The sequence below is a fragment of the Solanum tuberosum genome, unplaced genomic scaffold, assembly GCF_000226075.1.
Source record: "Solanum tuberosum cultivar DM 1-3 516 R44 unplaced genomic scaffold, SolTub_3.0 scf00136, whole genome shotgun sequence".
In the NCBI taxonomy this organism is placed as follows: domain Eukaryota; kingdom Viridiplantae; phylum Streptophyta; class Magnoliopsida; order Solanales; family Solanaceae; genus Solanum; species Solanum tuberosum.
In genome coordinates, this window is record NW_006239061.1 from 525,891 (window position 1) to 546,014 (window position 20,124).

The 20,124-nt window shown below is 32.2% G+C and overlaps 4 protein-coding genes across 4 annotated transcripts; 3 read left to right on the forward strand and 1 right to left on the reverse strand.

Moving 5' to 3' along the window:
* The first annotated feature begins 87 nt into the window (after window positions 1–87).
* On the forward strand, window positions 88–1,281 carry LOC102603409 (proteoglycan 4-like). The gene has a single exon (XM_015310602.1). It carries the CDS (start codon window positions 88–90, stop codon window positions 1,279–1,281), a length of 1,194 nt encoding a protein of 397 aa, XP_015166088.1.
* Window positions 1,282–4,654: 3,373 nt separating this feature from the next.
* LOC107061416 (vacuolar protein sorting-associated protein VTA1 homolog) lies at window positions 4,655–5,174 on the forward strand. The gene is made up of 2 exons (XM_015310615.1): window positions 4,655–4,918; window positions 4,952–5,174. The coding sequence occupies exons 1-2, from the start codon at window positions 4,705–4,707 to the stop codon at window positions 5,032–5,034; spliced, it is 297 nt and encodes a 98-aa protein (XP_015166101.1). The 5' UTR covers window positions 4,655–4,704; the 3' UTR covers window positions 5,035–5,174.
* A 925-nt stretch (window positions 5,175–6,099) lies between these two features.
* LOC107061409 (uncharacterized) lies at window positions 6,100–7,332 on the reverse strand. The gene has a single exon (XM_015310603.1). The coding sequence runs from the start codon at window positions 7,330–7,332 to the stop codon at window positions 6,100–6,102; it is 1,233 nt and encodes a 410-aa protein (XP_015166089.1).
* A 9,297-nt stretch (window positions 7,333–16,629) lies between these two features.
* LOC102595124 (peptidyl-prolyl cis-trans isomerase FKBP12) lies at window positions 16,630–20,096 on the forward strand. Its single transcript, XM_006351679.2, has 5 exons — window positions 16,630–16,822; window positions 17,043–17,076; window positions 17,164–17,225; window positions 18,010–18,062; window positions 19,702–20,096. The coding sequence occupies exons 1-5, from the start codon at window positions 16,735–16,737 to the stop codon at window positions 19,801–19,803; spliced, it is 339 nt and encodes a 112-aa protein (XP_006351741.1). The 5' UTR covers window positions 16,630–16,734; the 3' UTR covers window positions 19,804–20,096.
* Window positions 20,097–20,124: the final 28 nt, after the last annotated feature.

Genomic DNA, 20,124 nt, shown 5'->3' on the forward strand with positions numbered 1-20,124 from the left:
TTTCCAAAGCTTGAGACTCCTAGTTCCTTAAATCCTGAGACTCCTAGTTTCTCAAAGCCCGAGACCCCAAGTTCCCGAAAGCCTGAGATGCCAAGTTTAGCGAAGCCTGAGACTCCTAGTTCTGCAAAGCCTGAGACACCAAGTTTCTCAAAGCCTGAGACTCCTACTTTCTCAAAGCCTGAGACTCCAAGTTCCCCCAAGCCCGAGACCCCAAGTTTCCCAAAGCCGAAAATTCCAAGTTCCCCCAAACCTGAGACCCCAAGTTTTCCAAATCCCGAGACTCCTACTTTCTCAAAGCCTGAGACTCCAAGTTCCCCCAAGCCCGAGACCCCAAGTTTCCCAAAGCCGAAAATTCCAAGTTCCCCCAAACCTGAGACCCCAAGTTTTCCAAATCCCGAGACTCCTACTTTCTCAAAGCCTGAGACTCCAAGTTCCCCCAAGCCCGAGACCCCAAGTTTCCCAAAGCCGAAAATTCCAAGTTCCCCCAAACCTGAGACCCCAAGTTTTCCAAATCCCGAGACTCCTACTTTCTCAAAGCCTGAGACTCCAAGTTCCCCCAAGCCCGAGACCCCAAGTTTCCCAAAGCCGAAAATTCCAAGTTCCCCCAAACCTGAGACCCCAAGTTTTCCAAATCCCGAGACTCCTACTTTCTCAAAGCCCGAGTCGTCAAGTTCCTCAAAGCCAGAGACTCCTAGTCTCTCAAAGCCCGAGACTCCAAGTTTCCCAAAGCCTGAGATGCCAAGTTCCCCAAAGTTTGAGATCCCAAGTTCTCCAAAGCCCGAGACTCCTACTATCTCAAAGTCGGAGACCCCAAGTTCTCCAAAATCCAAGACGCCAAGTTCCCCAAAGTCCGAGACACGAAGTTCGCCAAAGTCCGAGACTCCAAGTTACCCAAAGCCCGAGAGCCCAAATTCTCCAAAGCCCAAGACTCCAAGTTTCCCAAAGCACGAGACTCCAAGTTCCCCAAAGTCCGAGACTCCAAGTTCTCCAAAGCCCGAGACTCCTAGTTTCTCAAAGCCAGACATACCTAATTTTTCAAAACCCGAGACCTCTAATCTTTCAAAGCCAGAGATTCCAGAAGTCCCAAAACCCGAGATTCCTAGTGTCTCTAAGCCTGAAATACCAAGTGTGCCAAAGCGTGAGCTACCAACTACCCCAAAACCTGAGATCCCAATTTTTACAAAGCCCGAATTACCAGTTGTTTCAAATCTTGAGATTCCAAATGTGATAAAGACAGAAATTCCAAAACTTTCTAAACCAACAGTGTCAAGTTCTCCGTGAGTAACTATGGAATTATATGTGTGTCATGACTTGTGCCGGCTTATGGACGTATTAGATCGCATATGAATGAGTTGAGAATGGGTTAGATGTGAATGGATAAAATATTCGATTTGTCGGTGTTTTATGTGAATAAAAATGGGTTGAATGATGGATTATTTTAGTATCCACATATTATCTACTCAAAAATTGTACAAAACTGAAATTTGCTATCAAATAAAGTAAAGAACTTTCTTTTTCTTCAATTTTTTTTTATAAGCCAGCTTACATTGTTTTCACTCTGTTAGATGTTTGTTTTTTCTTAGTCAACATATCTCGATGCTATAGTTTCTAAGTACGAAGATTTTGGATGCTAAAACTGTAGATGCTAAAATTAAATAATTCTTAACTAATATCCGAATTCCTCTATTGTTATAGCGAATGATTACACCAAATCAATGCAACTTACAATAGGTGAGTGGTTCAATGAAGTAAATTGTCTACTTTCTGCGTTACAAATTGTTTGTCTTGTTTTAACAAATCACGTGATTTCTGTATTCTTTGCTTCAACAGATTTTTTCTCTCTGTTTCTCCCAACATATTTATTTACATACGCTTTGCTTATATGTACAAGTATGGGTACATGATTTTTTTTGGAATGTGTATGTATAATTCTTTCTTATGTTGCTTCGACATTGTTCCCATATTGTTCAACAAATACAGTACTGTATAAACTAAAATCTTTTTAGTACAAGAAGTAACTCAGCTTATAATTTCCGTGCTCTAATTAATTCATTAACCACTCACCCAACTGCTACTTTTCTTCTTCCTTACATTATACGTGCTACTATTATTATTCTTTGATAATAATTGAAGACATAATAATCATGAGAGACTAATAAATTTTTGGTGCTATAAAGCTTACTGCATAACTGTTTTTGGATACTTTAATGTGAAATGGAGAATTTGGGAGAAAATAATAGTAAGATACAAATAGTACTACTCTAATTAATTAGCTTGTCCAAGAAATTCGTGAGATGTCCTTATTGTACGTACAACCCTTTTTCAACCAAACAATGTTTAGAAATCATGTAAACGTGAAAATGATCTCGTATGATTACCTATAAATTGAACAAAAGAAAAAGATTTTTTTCAAATCTCTTATGTGTAAAAATGAAAATATGTATAAAAAAACAAAAAACTAAAGTCTAAACATAACATAATTGTATGTATTAGGATCATTCAATTATGTGCATAGCTTGATCCAGTTATAAGATGCAGATAGTGGTTGGTCTACAGTAATTTAACCAAATCCTGTGAAGCAATTGAGCTTTAGAACATGAATAATACTGCTGGAAAGACAACTTTAAAAGTTGTATGAAATTTGATTTATATTCTACCTATTGATGTGGTTGGTGGGACGGTTGAAAACTATTTATGTTTATTATCGAGATGCATCGAGTTCAAACTCTAAAAATAGAAGATTACTTGATATAAAAGGTTACCTAATGTGAATCTGAATTATTCGAACCAGTGAAAAGTTAATTTCTTATTGCGACTGGTGTCACTGTTTTTCATTTTATCTTTTCTTTAGTCTGTTCTGTTCCTTTCTGGACAGCCTTTTGGTTGTTGTTAAAGCCAATTTAATGGCATCAACGCTCATCGAATAATAACAGCTAGCCACATTTAAGAGACCAAAGGATTCATCTCAATAAATTAAAGCTGTATCGATTAAATTCCTACTCCAAATTAAACTACCATCGATACATGTTTAGTTTAGCATTTCGGACTTGTATATTCTCCTTCAATTTACGTGACTCTATTTTTTTTAATCAGTATAAAAAGAATGATTTCTTTTTGAATTTTACCTAGAATCTCATATTAACATAATCAAAATTTAATTTACAATTGTTTTGCAATATTCATTGAGATCAGATTAGATTAATGCGGAGAAAAAATTTAGTTGAATGATTGATTTGTCAGTTGATACTTGATAAAGTATATACTTTTACCAAGTGTCAAGATCACTTATATTTTTTTAATAAATAAACGTAAATCTTAGCATTCCATGTGTATCTATTCCCTCCGTTTCATAATATGACTATTTTTAGCTTGGACATATTCATTAAAAAAATTAATATTTTTATTAATTTATCCTTAATTAAATGTCTTGAAAAAAGAGTAGTTCTTTAACAAAAGCTACTATTTAAATAAGCATAAAATTGGGAGAAAAAAAATAAATATTTTCTTGATTTTGTGATCAAATGGAGGGATCATTACACTGGACAAGAATAATGTGAAGTTCATGTTACATATATAAACAAGTGCTAAAAACAAATTGAAGAAGTGTAAATAAATAAAGGAAGGTAAATAATATGGAAAAAAAATTAAAAAATGAAGATCGGTGTAAGTTGGAGGTTAAACAGCTCTTTTTAATTAATGCTAATAAATAGAAAATACATTGATTGGAGTATGCTTAGTTGGTTAGTTACCTAAACTTCCACGGTGAGGGTTTGATTTCCCACATTGTAATTTGTAATTCTTTTCCCCTATCCCTAATTTTATTTTACTTTTTTTAAAATAAAAAAAACTGACCGGAGAAACACCCCACACATCCACCCTCCCACCCACCAAAAAACAGGTGGTTTTTGACAACCAAAACAAAGGCAATAAATAGGTATCTTACCATATTAGACTCAGTTGTGTGTATTTTTTTAATTCAGATAAAAATTATATCTACATAAGTGTCACGTAGATGTCACTTAAGATAATAATAATGATGAGGACATGAGAGTTAACGGTCAAATAGTTAATATGGTAAGAATAAATATATCAAAAAAATATATCAAATGGCATACATATAACTTTTTCCTAAAAGTATAGAGACAAATATAATCATTTTTCGCATATTATTTGTCCACTTTTTTTCTGTTTACTTGCCTTATAAAAAAAAATTATAAACTAAAAGAGTATTTTATTTTTTTTACTTATTTATTTTTTAAACCATTTTCAATGCAATTTATGTGTCTTATTCAGATAATGAATTTACTCTTTTAACTAAATGTGTACCTGAAAAAGATTAAACAAGACTTTTTTTGTAAGTTTACGTTATTTATGCAGGTGATCTGTTTATACTTCAAAAAGAAATAATTTTAAGGATAAAATAAGATGATTTTGTAAATTACTCATTTGGAACAGATAATTTTAATAATGCAGACAAGTAATGTTAAACTGAGGGAGTAATGATTCGTAGTCAAAGAGAATAATGGAATTGAAACTAATTAAGGAGAGAGGGATTGATATTCTCAACCACATAGGAGGGTGAACAAATTGAATGCTCATTATGTTTCTACTCCCATACATACGTACTAATACTCCCATATTCTATATAAGTTACCCTGCAGACCAAATCAACATTAACAAAAAGAGTATTTTCTTACAACAAAAATGGCTTCTTCATCCAAGATCAATGTCATGATAGCTGTTGTTGTGCTTGTTGTATCAGTAATGTCAATTGGGGAAGCGACAGCAGCTCGGCGTCTTCAGCAAATGGGTGGTTTTCCCTCATTCCCTATGCCTACTAATCCAGGTTTTCCTAGTCCATCAACTGGTGGTGGTTTCCCCTCATTCCCTATGCCTACTACTCCATCAACTGGCTTTGGTGGTTTTCCTACTCCATCAACTGGCTTTGGTGGTGGCCTGCCTAATTTTCCATTTCCCTCATTCCCCAACACTCCAGCTGATCCCAATGTTCCTGCACAAACCACTACTCCTTGAAATGTGACTTCATATCTTCTGATGATGCAATTAACTTCTAATTATGTGTTTCTATTGTTTAAATTAAATTGCTTATATAGTGAAGCAATTGTTGCTTAATGTTTGTTGTTATTTATGTATCTAAGCTTTCAATACTACTACCTTCATTATCATATACTTATGAAAAACATACATAATCTAACCCAACATTTCCAAGTTGAGTCTATTGGGGTTCTGTTTAAGGAAGAAAAACTAATAAAGGCCGTTCAAAACTGTTTTCATTTCACATTCCTCACCCACAATGTCACCTACAATTTTTAAAAATCAATTTAATTTGGATATTGTTAAAAAAAGTGGACTTGCAAAAGGTAGTTCACAGCACTAAATAAATGAGACAATAAGAAGAGGACCACATAACATAAAGTTCCAAGTACCACATAAGAAATAAAATAAAGAATTGAGAATGGATGAGGATCTAATGTAATGTTAATAAATTAAAACTTAGGTCTAAGTCAACCTTTAAAATAAGTTCATGAGGTAAGCAATGGTCAAGAGTCAGAGACAATGTAAAGGGATACACAATATTTCTGACTAGAACTTCATACTTTTAAATTCTTAAGGGTAAATTAGTAAAACTGTTTTTATTAGTAGTGATTTCTTCAATGTAAAAATAAGAATGGACAACTAATATGAGACGGAGAGTATATAAATGTTGCGCACAGAGTAATCATTGTTTCACTTGATCACACTGCGCTACAAATTCACTTGTAAATGTTTTTATTCCAACATGATTTAATGGACCCTGTTAATCATTCCCTTCCTTTATTTTAATACATGTAGCAAATAGGAATATATATATATGAAGATGCCAAAGATCCCAACTTTTAAATAAAAGGATAGAAGATGAAAAACATTAAATTAATCACACAACAGTCTTCATGCCAACAGAAACAAAGTAGAATTAAACAACAAATGGCTCAAACAGGAAAGCCAAAGCCACTGATGACCACTGACCACATGATACATGAAATGAGCAACAATAACAAGAGACTGATAAAGGACAAAGCTAAATCAGGTGTCTTAGATTCAACTCCACCATTGGTGCACTGCAACTCCTTCATCTATTAACTTCCCATACAATGTCAAACATTGCCAATAAGCCCTCTTTTGGCTTCCATTTTCCTCTTCATCATCATCATTATCAACTTCTTCCAATTGGTTTCTGCAGTGCAAGAACAACTCATCTACCAAACATATTGCTTTCTTCTTGATCATTTCCTCCACCACTTCTGCTTCTGCCTTCATCACAACATAGTCCTCTTCCTTCACATTTTTGCTCAACCATTCTGCTGCCCCAACTAAGGCTACTCCATCCCCTGATTGCTCTGACTCTTGGATTTCAACATCCAAGTTGTAAATCTCGAAATCTTGATTATTTGCAGGGTAGCTCCTCTTAAACCATTCTGTTACCCCATTTTTCTCATCAGAAATGAAGACTCTTCGAGGGTAATTCTCAAGAGAATCACCTAACAACTCAGGAAGAAACTTCATCTTCCTTGAAAATGATTTCAGCAATGCCCTTTTTGGCGGTTCGAGCAACACATCCTCTAATCCTTTCAATGCAACTTTCTTAGCCTCAGGTGTGCTTCCACAAACAATGTCCTTTTTCTGTGAATTCAGCTCAGCATTTCGTACCCCAGTTTTCCTAACTCCCACCAAAGTCTTGTCAAATCGTCGAATATACACGATTCTGTAGTTTGCTAGAGCTTTAAGCTCAGCTAAAGGATCATTGGTGAGTTGAGTTATAACAATGCCACCAATCTTGAGCACCCGATCAATGAACTTACTGTTCCATTCAGTCTGAGCAATTGCAAAATCGAATGTCTCATTTGGAATCGAATTCTTGTAATCCATATCCGAATCAAGCACCAAATCAACCACATTGTCATTCAACAATTCCAAATCTTTGACCAAATGATCATTCTCAGAACTCAAAACAAGTCCTTTATGCCCCTTCTTAACAAGGCCTTCATCTGCCAAATCGCGAAAAAGATTATGCAACACATTGAAGTCCCTCCCATCAGAATTCACATAAGAATCGTCAATTACATCGAATGAACCTCTTAGTATGGACCCAATTGACGGCAATATGAAAAGAACCATTGCAAAGAACAAAGACCGTGACATAATCCTTAAAGCCCTCGAATCTGGTAGCTTAATAATCAAAACGGCGTCTTGATTCAACCCAATTTTCAACTCGGGAAAATGATTCCCCTTGATTTCCCCTCTTTTGGGGCAATACCCAAGACCAAAATCCATGCTTTTACAACAAACCGATCGGAAGAGTCTGTAAAAACTGATCGTACCTTGTGCTACAAGAACGGGGGGGGGGGGGGGGGGGGGGGGGGGGGGGGGGGGGGGGGGGGGGGGGGGGGGGGGGGGGGGGGGGGGGGGGGGGGGGGGGGGGGGGGGGGGGGGGGGGGGGGGGGGGGGGGGGGGGGGGGGGGGGGGGGGGGGGGGGGGGGGGGGGGGGGGGGGGGGGGGGGGGGGGGGGGGGGGGGGGGGGGGGGGGGGGGGGGGGGGGGGGGGGGGGGGGGGGGGGGGGGGGGGGGGGGGGGGGGGGGGGGGGGGGGGGGGGGGGGGGGGGGGGGGGGGGGGGGGGGGGGGGGGGGGGGGGGGGGGGGGGGGGGGGGGGGGGGGGGGGGGGGGGGGGGGGGGGGGGGGGGGGGGGGGGGGGGGGGGGGGGGGGGGGGGGGGGGGGGGGGGGGGGGGGGGGGGGGGGGGGGGGGGGGGGGGGGGGGAAATCCAGCGACGGAAAAAAAGGTGAATTTAGCGAGTACAAAACCTAGCGGCGGTGTGATTGCCACCCACAAGAGCAACACGGGTAGATTTGATTCTACTCCAAAGGAGCAACAATTGTCTAATTCTAGCAACCTCCATGTTTTTTTCTGTTTGAAGCATTCAATAAAAAGGTCAAGAAAACCCCATGGAAAATTGAGTTTCTAGGTACACCCAGAAATTAAATTAGATGATCTAGAACTCAACTAACATCAACAATTAAGGGGAAAAAATAACCTTTTTTCCTTTTAAGAGAAAAAAAAATGATGAAGAAGAAGAAGACGATGAAGCATAGATCTTGGAAACGGATGGATTTAATACAGCAGTTTTGCATGCGTGTGGGGACTTGAGGGCCGTTACTTTGTTGTTCTGCTAGTTTTTCGTTTTACCTCCTACTTTTTTTTTGTTACCGTGTTTAGAAACTTTACGCCCACAGTAAAATTTTATGGTGTAAAAAAATTTACACGTACAGATGATAAATATATGCTTATTAATTAGTTACGGTCAAATATAAATTATTTGACTGTAAATATTTTTGTTTGATAAGGAGATAATCTTCAATACATGTTCCACCCAGGGTATTTATGCAATAAATTAGGACAAAGCTATTAATTTAATTAAGAGCATAGCATACGTAGAAAACAGGTAGATAATCGTCAACAGACAAAAGTATTTTTCTATATTTTTATCGAACTTGAAGGAAGAACTAGTAATATAGTTGAATTTAAATGAAAATACTCAGAATGTGTATGGTTCTTTTTAGAAAATAGCATATATATATTTTCAAAATCTCCACTTCTAAGTACTTTCTGCTTTCATTTTTACTTTTCTTATATACTAAAAATCAGCACCCATTTTTACTTGTTACTTTAAGTATATTAGGCTAAAAAATATATAGTTATTTTTTATTTATTTTTATATTTTACCCTCAACATTAATTACTTATTTTTCAAATCATTTTCTAAACTTCAGACTATACATCATCAATTAACATATGTATTGTAATAAAATATTCATATTAATCATTGTTTCTTAAAAAATACACAAAATTTAAAATAAATAAATAAAAGTGAACAGTGAGACTCACTGTGAGAGTATGTCTTATATAAGTCCGTTGAAAACATGAGATTTTTTGTTAATTAACATTTGTATGCCACTTTTTTATTTACACCTTTTACAATATTAATTTTTATTTTTTTTTGTTTATATCAATCGCATAAACCTGAATTGAACAAAGAAAGAAAATAAAAAATTGTTCATAGTGAAAAAATTAGCCATAAAAGTTGGGAGTAGTATATTAGGCCATGCAGGCAAAATAGATTATCAATCAATCCCTTCAACAACTACTCTTGCTTTTATGTCTAGACTAGACTAGTAGTTGAGTTTCCCCTTAAAATACGTAAACTCCATCCAAAATACTTTTATTAAGGTGGAGTATTAAAGAAAGAAAAAACATTTAGTAGTATATTACTAGGCCACTTAATTAAACTATGAATTGAAAAATTCCTTCAACATTCTTCTAGAATTAAACTAGAATCAACTAAATTATTGCCTATTTGCTTACTTACCCTCAAATCCCCTAGCTCCATGATTGATTGTTATTATCATTTTTAAGGTTCGTTGTCTAAAAGTGAGTAGGGTGTATTGGTCGATTCGATTTGATTTTATATATTATTATTTTATTATTTTATTATTTTTATATATGTTAAATCAATAAGATATTTTTTATCGATTTTTTGTTTATTAGTTCTTATTGTTGAAGAAGAAGGAGGTTGACGATTGGAACATGTCAAAGGAACAGGTCCAACGAAGCTGACTGACGTGTCTGCAACAAGTGTTGATGAAGAAGAAAGCTGATGATTGGAACAAGTCCAACGAAGCTGACGAGTTTATAGCAATGCTGTAGAATTAGAGTCCCACTAGGATTAGACTACTTATATTAATTAGGATTATATTATGACTATAATTATATTATGATTAGGATTATATTACGACTAGGATTAGATTATTTATAATTGCATTATTATTATTATTATTATAGTAGTAATAGGTATTGTAGTAGGATTCTAAGTATAGTTAACTTGGGACACTACAATTCTCTCCCTATATAAGGAGGTTGCAACTCAACATTATTTTCATCAATACGATCCTTGATTTCTCTAATCCTAGACCTGAGATTTCTACACTTATCATTAATGGTTCGGTTTCGAGTTAACTAATAAAAAAATGTGGCTTCTCCACAATTTAGCGCGATAAGACAATAATGTAATTTAACAGAATCCTCATGAAATAGAAACAACAGTAACTAATATGATAAAATAAAAAAAAACAAAAAAACTATACAAGTGTAACACAAATAAAAGAACTAGGACAATAATTTGAATTGAAGGCATTGAACAAAGGTAGTAACTAATAAGATACTCAAATTAGCATTCAATATTTATATAAAGGTAAAGTAGTAAATTACAGCTATCTTAATGAGTTATCGGTTTATCCAATAATCCAAAATTAAAAAATCAATATCGAACCAATAACCAGATAATTTGTTTTTTTATAAAACCATTAAGAACCCATTAACTCAATAACAAAAACTCAATAACATTTTTTCTATTAAATTTATTGATCGATTCGATTTTTGCTCACGAAATTTTGATCGGAGGTTCGAAATGAAATTGTCTAGGTGCATCTATAGATGATTAAGTAACTTAACGTTAACAAGTGTCGGTGGATCAAGTGTAGGTATCACATGATTGAGGTAAGGTACAAACAAATGGAGCTCACATGACTCTATCTCTGACAGAGATGGTTCAGTCCGTTTTCTATAATCCACCTGGCAAAGACAACAAGGCACATTTCGATTTGGCACTTTCTTATTGAACCAAAAAAAATGGAAACTTTATAACATGACAACTTTCAATTATTTAAACTTGGGGTTCTAACTGGGGAAGGAATATGCTTCTTCAATTATTTGTAAAATGAAATAGAGGTTTAATTATTTGGTTGGTTGGTTTCTATAGTTTCATCTATCGTCAGTTAATTTTTTATTCTAGATTTATCTAAAGTTGGTCATTTTAGTCGAAAGCTGGGCTAACTATATAAATTGTTAACTTTTACACACACACTTTTTATTTGAATTCCAATATAATAGAATATGTAGAAGCATACGATTGATAACTCAAGTGATAAAAATAAATTAACAATAATACACTATCTGATTAATCATTCGATTGGCAAACAGTTTAAGGATCATTATCACTCGATAGCTAAATCTCAACATACATATTATTGATGTCTACATTAAATGCATGTTTTCATTTTACATTATGACCAAATTCATATCTTAAAAAATGTACTTTGTAGAATACTATTCCATCTTTATATAGGCACTTTATAGTAAGCAAATGAAATTTACACATATTCCGAGGATAAGAAAAAAAAAATGTAAAGAATGTTGGAATTGTGTCGTGACACCTAAATCATATTAATCGTTTAAGCACTTCGAAAAAACTGTAATGACGGTTTTAATTTTTTAAACAATAAAAACAATTTCATCGAAAGATAAAATGGAATGTCTTATTCTAAGGGCCGTTTAATCATGCGATATAAAATCATAATATAAAATTATGATATGAAATTATAATATAAAATTATAAGATGAAATTAAAGTTTTATTTGGACATGCGATTTGGAGTTTTTGTGTTATATATTTCTGATAAGTTGTAAAACTATTAATATAGTCCCAATTATTTATTCAATCTTACCAAACAAACAAAAATTTATAAAATCACATAATAAATTATTACAAAGTCATTGTGGTCAGTTGTGTTCACTCTATATAGATGAAAACTAATTTTTTTTATTAAACATTGAAGTAGTAGTAATAAATTTGGTTTAAAAAATAATGAAATTGATGAAATAAATGATAAAGTATGAATTGGTTTAAAGTAATACTAAATATGTTGGTGAGAATAATAAATTTTAAAAAGTAATGATATGATTATAAATTTCATTTACATATGAAATAAATGGCAAGTAGATTTATATGGGGTTATTTTAATAAAATATAAACTTGTGGGTCAATTTTTATATTTTAAAAAAGTCTCAAATCATGATATGGACTTCCCAAAATCATAATTATTTGAAAATATGAGATTCCATCTCATGATTGAAATCAACGTGAAATCACATGTCCAAATGTTAATTTCATCTCATGCTTTTATATCGTGATATGATATCGCATGGTCAAACACCGACTTAATCGGGCAAAAAACATAAGTATACAAAATAAGCACACATGAAATAATATTAATAAAAAGAAAATGAAAACAAATTAGGAGAGAGATTATTATGACCCACGATTTTTTCTCATTTTTTTTTAACCTTCCACAATTAACTCAAATTGTTATACATTCTCTTTCATAAAAAAAAGAAAGTATTTTAACCAAATTAAAACTATGTACCTCCTCTATTATGAAAGTTTGTATAATTATTGATATGAACAATGTTTCAATTCTAATTCAATACGACAGACGATGGGGTGCAATAAGTATGTGTCGATAAATCACGTCGAAATTGGTGATGGTTATTTGTAATTTTCGTTATTGTTATTTTATGATCTGAAAATAGTAGTGTTTTATGTGATGGGTGTTGGTGTATTTGATATAGTATAGATAATTTATTATACACCAAATTCGGTTGGTGTATGTGTAAGTACGGCGTAATTGATGATTTGTTAACATAATGAATTCAAAATTTGATGCTTTTTCGTGCTTGTTATTTTGAAATCTGACCATATTAGTGTTGTATCCGATGGTGTGGTGAATATATTTTAGATATTTAGCTTCTTTATTTTGTGGTAGATGTGTTGGTGTATTTGATATATTTTAGATAACTTATATACACCAACTTTGCTGGTGTATGTGTATATGTTTGTGGTATACGTCATTATTGTTAAATAACTTGGTAATTTGTAGTGTATATGATATTTGGTTGGATTAAGGTATATACATTGAAATCTTAAAATAATTATATTGTTTAAATTACTGATGTTAGTGTATTTCATACCAAAATAACAACCAAATTGTTATACTATTTCAATAGTTAAAGTTATTTTGTATAGCAACATCATTATTGTTTTAATATAAATACATCATATTGTGTACCAAAAAATAAATCAATTTTTTATACTAAATTAAATTGAAAACACCATATATATATCGGTGAATGTGATTGTGCAGTGACTATATTTAGATATTTAGCTTTTTTTTTTTTTTTTTTGGTAAATGTCTTGGTGTTAGTATATGATGTTTTTTTTGGTAAATGTCTTGGTGTTAGTATATGTACATCATTCATGTACAAACTTGTTTAATCAAATTTATTATACCATAATATAATATTTTTTCTTTTTTTACAATATTAACTAAAAGATTACATTATCGATATATGAATTAGTCTGCAGAAATAATTATTAGGGTATGCAAACATTTTTTTTATGATTTTATATATTTTGGTATTTCATATAATGAAATATAAATTGGTACTTCTTTTACAAAAGAATTGAAACCGAATTGGAGAGAGAGAGAAAAATTGCAAGAATAATTGTATCAAATAAGAAAAGTGTTTAATGGTAGGATTCCTATTAATTAGACAATAAATTCTCTGCTAAAAAATTAACACTTGAATTCAAAAAATCAACAAAAAAAGAGAGAGAAAGAAACGTACATCCTCAAAAAAGGATCTTTAAATAAAGAATCATATTCAATTATAATTGTTATTTAGAATATCAAAGTAAATATAGTAAATTATGAGTCCCACAATATTAGCACACTAATCCAAAAAAATAGCAATTAAAAAATGTGTATTATTTTCAAAATTAGTTCCTTATAGTGTTGAAACTGAAAGGTATTATTGTCAAAACGTTGATTTTGATTATGGTATAAAATTAACTTTCGATATAAAAAGGTTTGTGCCTTTGTAAAAATTTCAACGGATTTCTGTATAAAATGGTACATATTAAGGTATTTTGTTGGATTAAAATATGATGTAATACTCTTGCTAAACTGATAGGCTGAACACCAACTTCAAATCATAATTTATGTCATATAATATATCATCTGTTAATTATTTTATAATAATATATTTATCCAATTAATAATCTTATAACACAACAACACCAACATTTTATCAATATCACCTTTCAATTCCAACACTGAAACGAAGAACACCACATTTTGAGAAGTATTATTTTTCAGAATCTTTAAGGATTAAAAATTAAGTATAAAGATAAAAAAAAATCATCAAATTTATTCAATTTGTATAAATATAAAATTTTCTCCTTACCCTTCCTTTTAAACAAATTATGGGTAACAGAAATATACTTTTCATTACCAATGGTAAGATTTTTTTTTCCATATTCACTCACCGAAGATAAAGTGAATGCTTTCAACTCGAAACTAATTGATCTCAAACAAGTATTGTTAATATTCTATTTATTATCGTACAGGTCAAATGAAACATATAATTTTATCTCAAATTATAGGCAATCTTGAAAAAAAAAAGTTTGAAGATTAACCAAAATTCTTAATGAGAAAAGATGTAAACTTTTAAGGAGTATAATCCATAGGAAACACACAATTTTCTTTATTTTTTTATTAGAGATGATTTTGAAAAAAATAACTAAGAAAGAAACAAATCAAACCCAATGCCGAAAAAATACGAATGAATAACTTCTTGCTCCTAAAAACTAACAATGAAATTGATAAAACTAAATTAATGATTTTACTTTCTTGAAAAGGAATAAGAGAGAGAAAAAATATCTTAAATATAGAAACGTATTCAATAATAGTTATAATTGAAAATCTAAAAAATATACACCATAAATTATGGGTCCCACACACTAACCCAAGAAAATAGCTAGGAAAAATATGTAGAAACGTGTAGTATTTAATACATTGTCATATTTGTAATTTAAAACTTAATGTTATAAATAAAAATGAATATATTAATATAATGTAATTTAAAGTCTTAAACACAATATTCTAGTAATTTTTCCACTTAATCTAGCTTTGACATATTTGATTTGACAAAATATTTGACCAATCTTCTTTATAACAAAATCTATCTTGATGGTTAGTTTACCATAATTTTTTTATTTATTTGATTTTAAATTGATAAAATGAATAATTTTGAAATATTTATTTGCAAAAATAACATTACTTATTGTTTAGGCACATTGCCAAATGATACTTCTATTTTATACTCCACTAGTGAATCAGTTCGCGCTTCGAATATTTTTTTGTTTTTGTTTTCGAATATTGAATTAACGCAATTATAACTTTTGAAAGATTAAATCAATATATGAGAAGTTGAAAATTTAAAACTAATGAAAATATAAGGAAAATTGATACAATAGCTATTTTATCAACTATCAAGGAACATTTACAAAGCAGTATGATTTACATAATTTAAATCTCAGATAGACCATAGGCTGACCAGATAAACTAATACTTCATTTACAATCAAAGCAATTAGTTTTGGCCACATTCTTTAGGCATGTTAGTGGGTTTCACTCTAGATGGTAAGACAAACAATAAGTAAAAACTAAAACTGAAAGGTAAAAAAAAAAGTAATGAAAATAAATCAATTAAATACACTCATATCTTATTTGTATTTGTATACATTCCACCTACTTTATCTATTTCTTCCTTGCACTTTTTCTGATTAATTAAAAAAAAAATTGGACATTCAAGAATACATGCTACACTTAAATTGCTCCACAATCATCACTTTCACGATGCCATAAGTTTCCGCGAATAGACAAAGTCTGACCAATATTTTTACATTAACACATTCCACACTGAATATGTTATCCTCCTCTTCATATTGTCTTCAAACTTTTCATTTCCTTCCTTAAATACAACAAAATAAACAACCAATGTTATTTAATTCCATTTATAAGAAAAGAGATCGATAAGAAAGCAAGCATGAGAATCTATATCGCTCAGACTTGCACTATTGTTAGAGGAGCCAACACACAATTGGTGACTATTTTAAAGAGTTCGAACAACACAAGATCTAATATTGTTATCTATATAGCAAAATTCAGTCCAAACAACAAAATTCATTGGAATCCTAATAAAGTATAATAAGTAAAGTGGATAAGATATGGATTAAAATAATCGAGAACTTTCTTATGCAGCATGCACACTCTAAATGAAATTTATGTATGACTTCGTGACTCAATTTGCAACTCCTTTTGAAAATCTTTCCTAAATGGCCTTTTTTTTCTTCAAATACTTACTCTTTTCGTCTACTTTTAGTTGTTATGTTGTATTTTTTAAAAGTTAATTTGACTAATTTTTAAAGTTAAATTAGATTACATTAATTACAAAATATTTAGATATTCAAAAAGTATACGAAAAAATACTATAAATTATCGTAATTTTTTTGCATTACAATATAATAAAAAAATCCATCGTAAAACATTAATTAAAGTCTTTATAATTTGACTCAAATTTTTTTTAACAATTAAAAGTGCATAGAGAGAAGTATAATGCCCAATAAATTATTGGGGTTCTTGATAGTACAAAGAAAAATTAAGTAAATTTTTATATAAAAAAAAGTAATAAAAAATATATTTTGAGTATACTACAAAAGAAGAAGTAAAAAAAAAGGAGCACTTTTTATTCTCCTCGAACAAGCTAGAAATCCGCCCATATATAATTTTTTGTTTGAAAAAGGGCATAAAAGGAAAGTAACGAAGATATTCCGCTGCCGCACGCGAGAATCACGTGACATTGATCCTTGAAATTGACAAGCACTACAGTTTCAGTCATCAAACCCTAAAACAAGAAATCAGAGAATTCATCAAAATCACCGGAAAAAATGGGAGTGGAGAAGGAAGTTATCAGAGCCGGTAATGGCCCCAAACCACAGTCTGGTCAAACTGTTACCGTCCACTGCACTGGTTACGGTGAGTCCTCTTTCTTTTTCCCCCAAGAAAAAGATCCATTTTCTTTTCACAAGGGATGAATCGGATAAATCGCATCAAATTAGTTAGGGTTTAATCTCTAATTCAGTCTGTTTTTCTCCTTAATAGATGAATCGGATCTTTAATTTAGTTTGATTCTTTATTAAGTACAGTTTTTAGTAGTGTTTTGGTTAATATTGTTTTTCTTGTTTTATGCCTGCAGGGAAAGATAGAGACCTGAGTCAGAAGTTCTGGAGGTAAACTTATTATTTTTCTTTTATGAAGTTTGATACAGGGTTGTTTATGTGTAGTATATATCTTTGCCTAATTTGTACGTGTAACAGCACTAAGGATCCAGGCCAGCAGCCTTTCTCTTTCAAGATCGGCCAAGGCAAAGTTATCAAAGGTACTTATGACTCCTGTATATATTGATTTATATGATTTGTCCCCTAGTTTATGCGTTAGTATATGTTGTTAATAAATGCGTGAGAATGTATTCAATTGGACAATCAGTTTGGAAAATTTAGTAATCTTATATTGGACTAACCATGAATGGAACTTATAGTAGTGATCCCACTTCTTTTTTTATTGATTTCAATTTTCATTTTAAATCTCTCTCTAAAACTTGATTTCTGACCATAGAAGTGGTCCAGAAGCTTATATCTCTTTTACTGGACAGCTTTTAGTGCCAGAAAACTACACTTGTGTAAAGCAAACAAAAGCTTACTACTTTAGTGGTCAAAGAGGTCTAAATGTGACATAGGTGGATTCATGTAGAGTTATAGATCTGTTGGCAAATGATGGTAGGTCTTAAGTTAAGACAACCGGCTTGCTATCATTCTAGAGAAGACACAATGGAAGGAGCAAAGATAGCTTTCCCCTTGAAGCACACACATAATTCAGCTGATTCTTCGGTGTCTGAGTGATAACAGATTAATGTTGGATAAACTAACACTCTTTTATCAAATTGAAAGCTCATATCCGACTAATGAAGTGAAATTTGGCTGTGGTAAAATTTTGTACTGGCATATATTTAAATCCTTCTATATTTGTCAGACATGTGCCCATTATGAACAAATCCCCACCTCCTTCTGGGGTCTTCAAAGGGAGAAACTTTGAGAACACTGTAGACCATAGTGACAGTTCTCTCGGGTTGCATTTCTTTTATTCTTATATCTCCTTTTTTACAGGATGGGATGAAGGAGTACTGGGCATGCAATTAGGAGAAGTTGCTCGATTAACGGTAAATGGCTTCTCTTTTCTTTTGATTCTCAGTTGAGGTAAAATTAATCACGGAGTTAGTTATGGTTAGGAGTTAGTTATCCATGTTATTAAGTTTAGACTTCCATTGAGTTATGGGTTTATAGTCAGAAAACTAAGAGGCAATTGGAAAAAAAGGAGCTTGATATCTCCTTAGTAATTTTTACATTATTGAGTTTTGATTTATTTTCACTTCACTAAAATGTCACAATCCTTTTGGCTGACTGGCTTATTAGTAGATATCAGGGCTGACTCAACAAGATTGGGGCCGAAAGCCAAACCTTAAAGAGGGGCCCTAATATTTTTATTTAAAGTCTACTTTTCTAGCCTTTTTAGATGCGGAGTCATTAATTACTGTTTTATAATCGATTTGTTTTAGTAATTCCTTTTCAATTGATAATATAGCTAATCCACTCAATCTCTCCTGAGACATTATTGATCTTAGATAAGATTTTATCAATTTTAGTTTTGAAAATCTTCTTTCGACTGAGGCAACAATTACAAGAATTGTTAACATTATTCTATAAGCAATACTTTTTAAATGAGAATTTTTATTATTTTTTAAAAATCTATCAAAGGCTCCTTTTTGGGATTTATTTAATTCTTCAAGTTCTCTTTTTCTCTCTTTTTGTAAAACCGGAATCATATTTTCTCATTGACATAGTTAAATTGAATAATTTTAATAATAACTAAAACAAGAATATATATATACTTATGAACTAAGAATATCAACAATAACAGATTTTCAAGAAAACTATAAAATGAAGTTAGAATAATGTAACTTGGCTCACGAATTTGACAAGTTGATAAAACAATATCGACATAGTGTTGTGTTCCTTCAATATTATTATAATATTATTATAATAATTGCTTGTTACACTTCTTGAGATTTTGAAGAAACACCCAAAAGCAATTTTTGTTCTTTTGTAACTTGTAAGCAATAGTAAATAAAAAAAAGATTGTAGGAGAGAGTTCAATATTGAGAATAAAAATAATAAAATAGAGAATAAAAAAGACGAGTATAAGGCAAATAATAATGTAGGGTCAAATTTTTAGGAGATAAATAAGGAAACACAACTTCCCACTTAAGGAAATTATTCCCAAAAAATGTTTCATTCCCAAGTGGAAAAACTAACGGTCATTTTTTTAAAATATACTTCTTACATGTTTTGTTTAATTTTTTTTTAAAAGTACATATAATTTTTAAAAAAATAATATATATATAAGTATTTTTAAAAAAATAATAATTGAGGCCCCCAAAAATATTGGGCCTCAAGTGATGACTTTATTGGCCTAGTGGTTAAGACGGCTTTGGTAGACATTATGATGTTTTCTACCATTGATACTCAAATATATTGATGGTTTCAGATGGCTCCCCCTAATGGTCGTTTTTCAATTTCTGCCTCATAGTAACTGCCCATTTCATGGTCACATCATCTCCATCTTTTTGATGGGATTGGCTGAAAAGTTTATAATAGAATGGTGATGATACAATATTTAGATTCTTCCTAAGAGTATTAATCTTGCTATAATTGTGTACATATCTGAAAAAAGTTTCTAGACTTTTATGTATTAAGATCTTCTATAAGGAGAGGTTTAAACTGATGTCTTTAATTTTGCAGTGCACCCCTGATTATGCTTATGGTGCTGGTGGATTTCCAGCATGGGGTATTCAGCCAAACTCAGTTCTGGTTTTTGAGATTGAAGTCTTAGGTGCACAATGAGCAATTTGCTAACATTTGGGCAATCCTGATGGAGCTGTTGTGTACTCTATACAGTAGATAGCTTGAGGGTATCAGAACTGCTCATGTACTCTTTACTCTAATGCAACTTGTTGAAACAGATTAAGGCGATAATAAATGCTTTCTAGCTTTTCTCTGGATAATGGTCATACATTGAGACTACTAATTTGCATTACAAGACAAATTAGTTGGTAATTAAATATAATATGGAATGGATGTAAGAGTTTGTATGGTCAACTCCAACTAATATGGGATACTATTCTCCTCGTCCTCTTCATATGCTTGCCTATTGCCTTCTGTAAA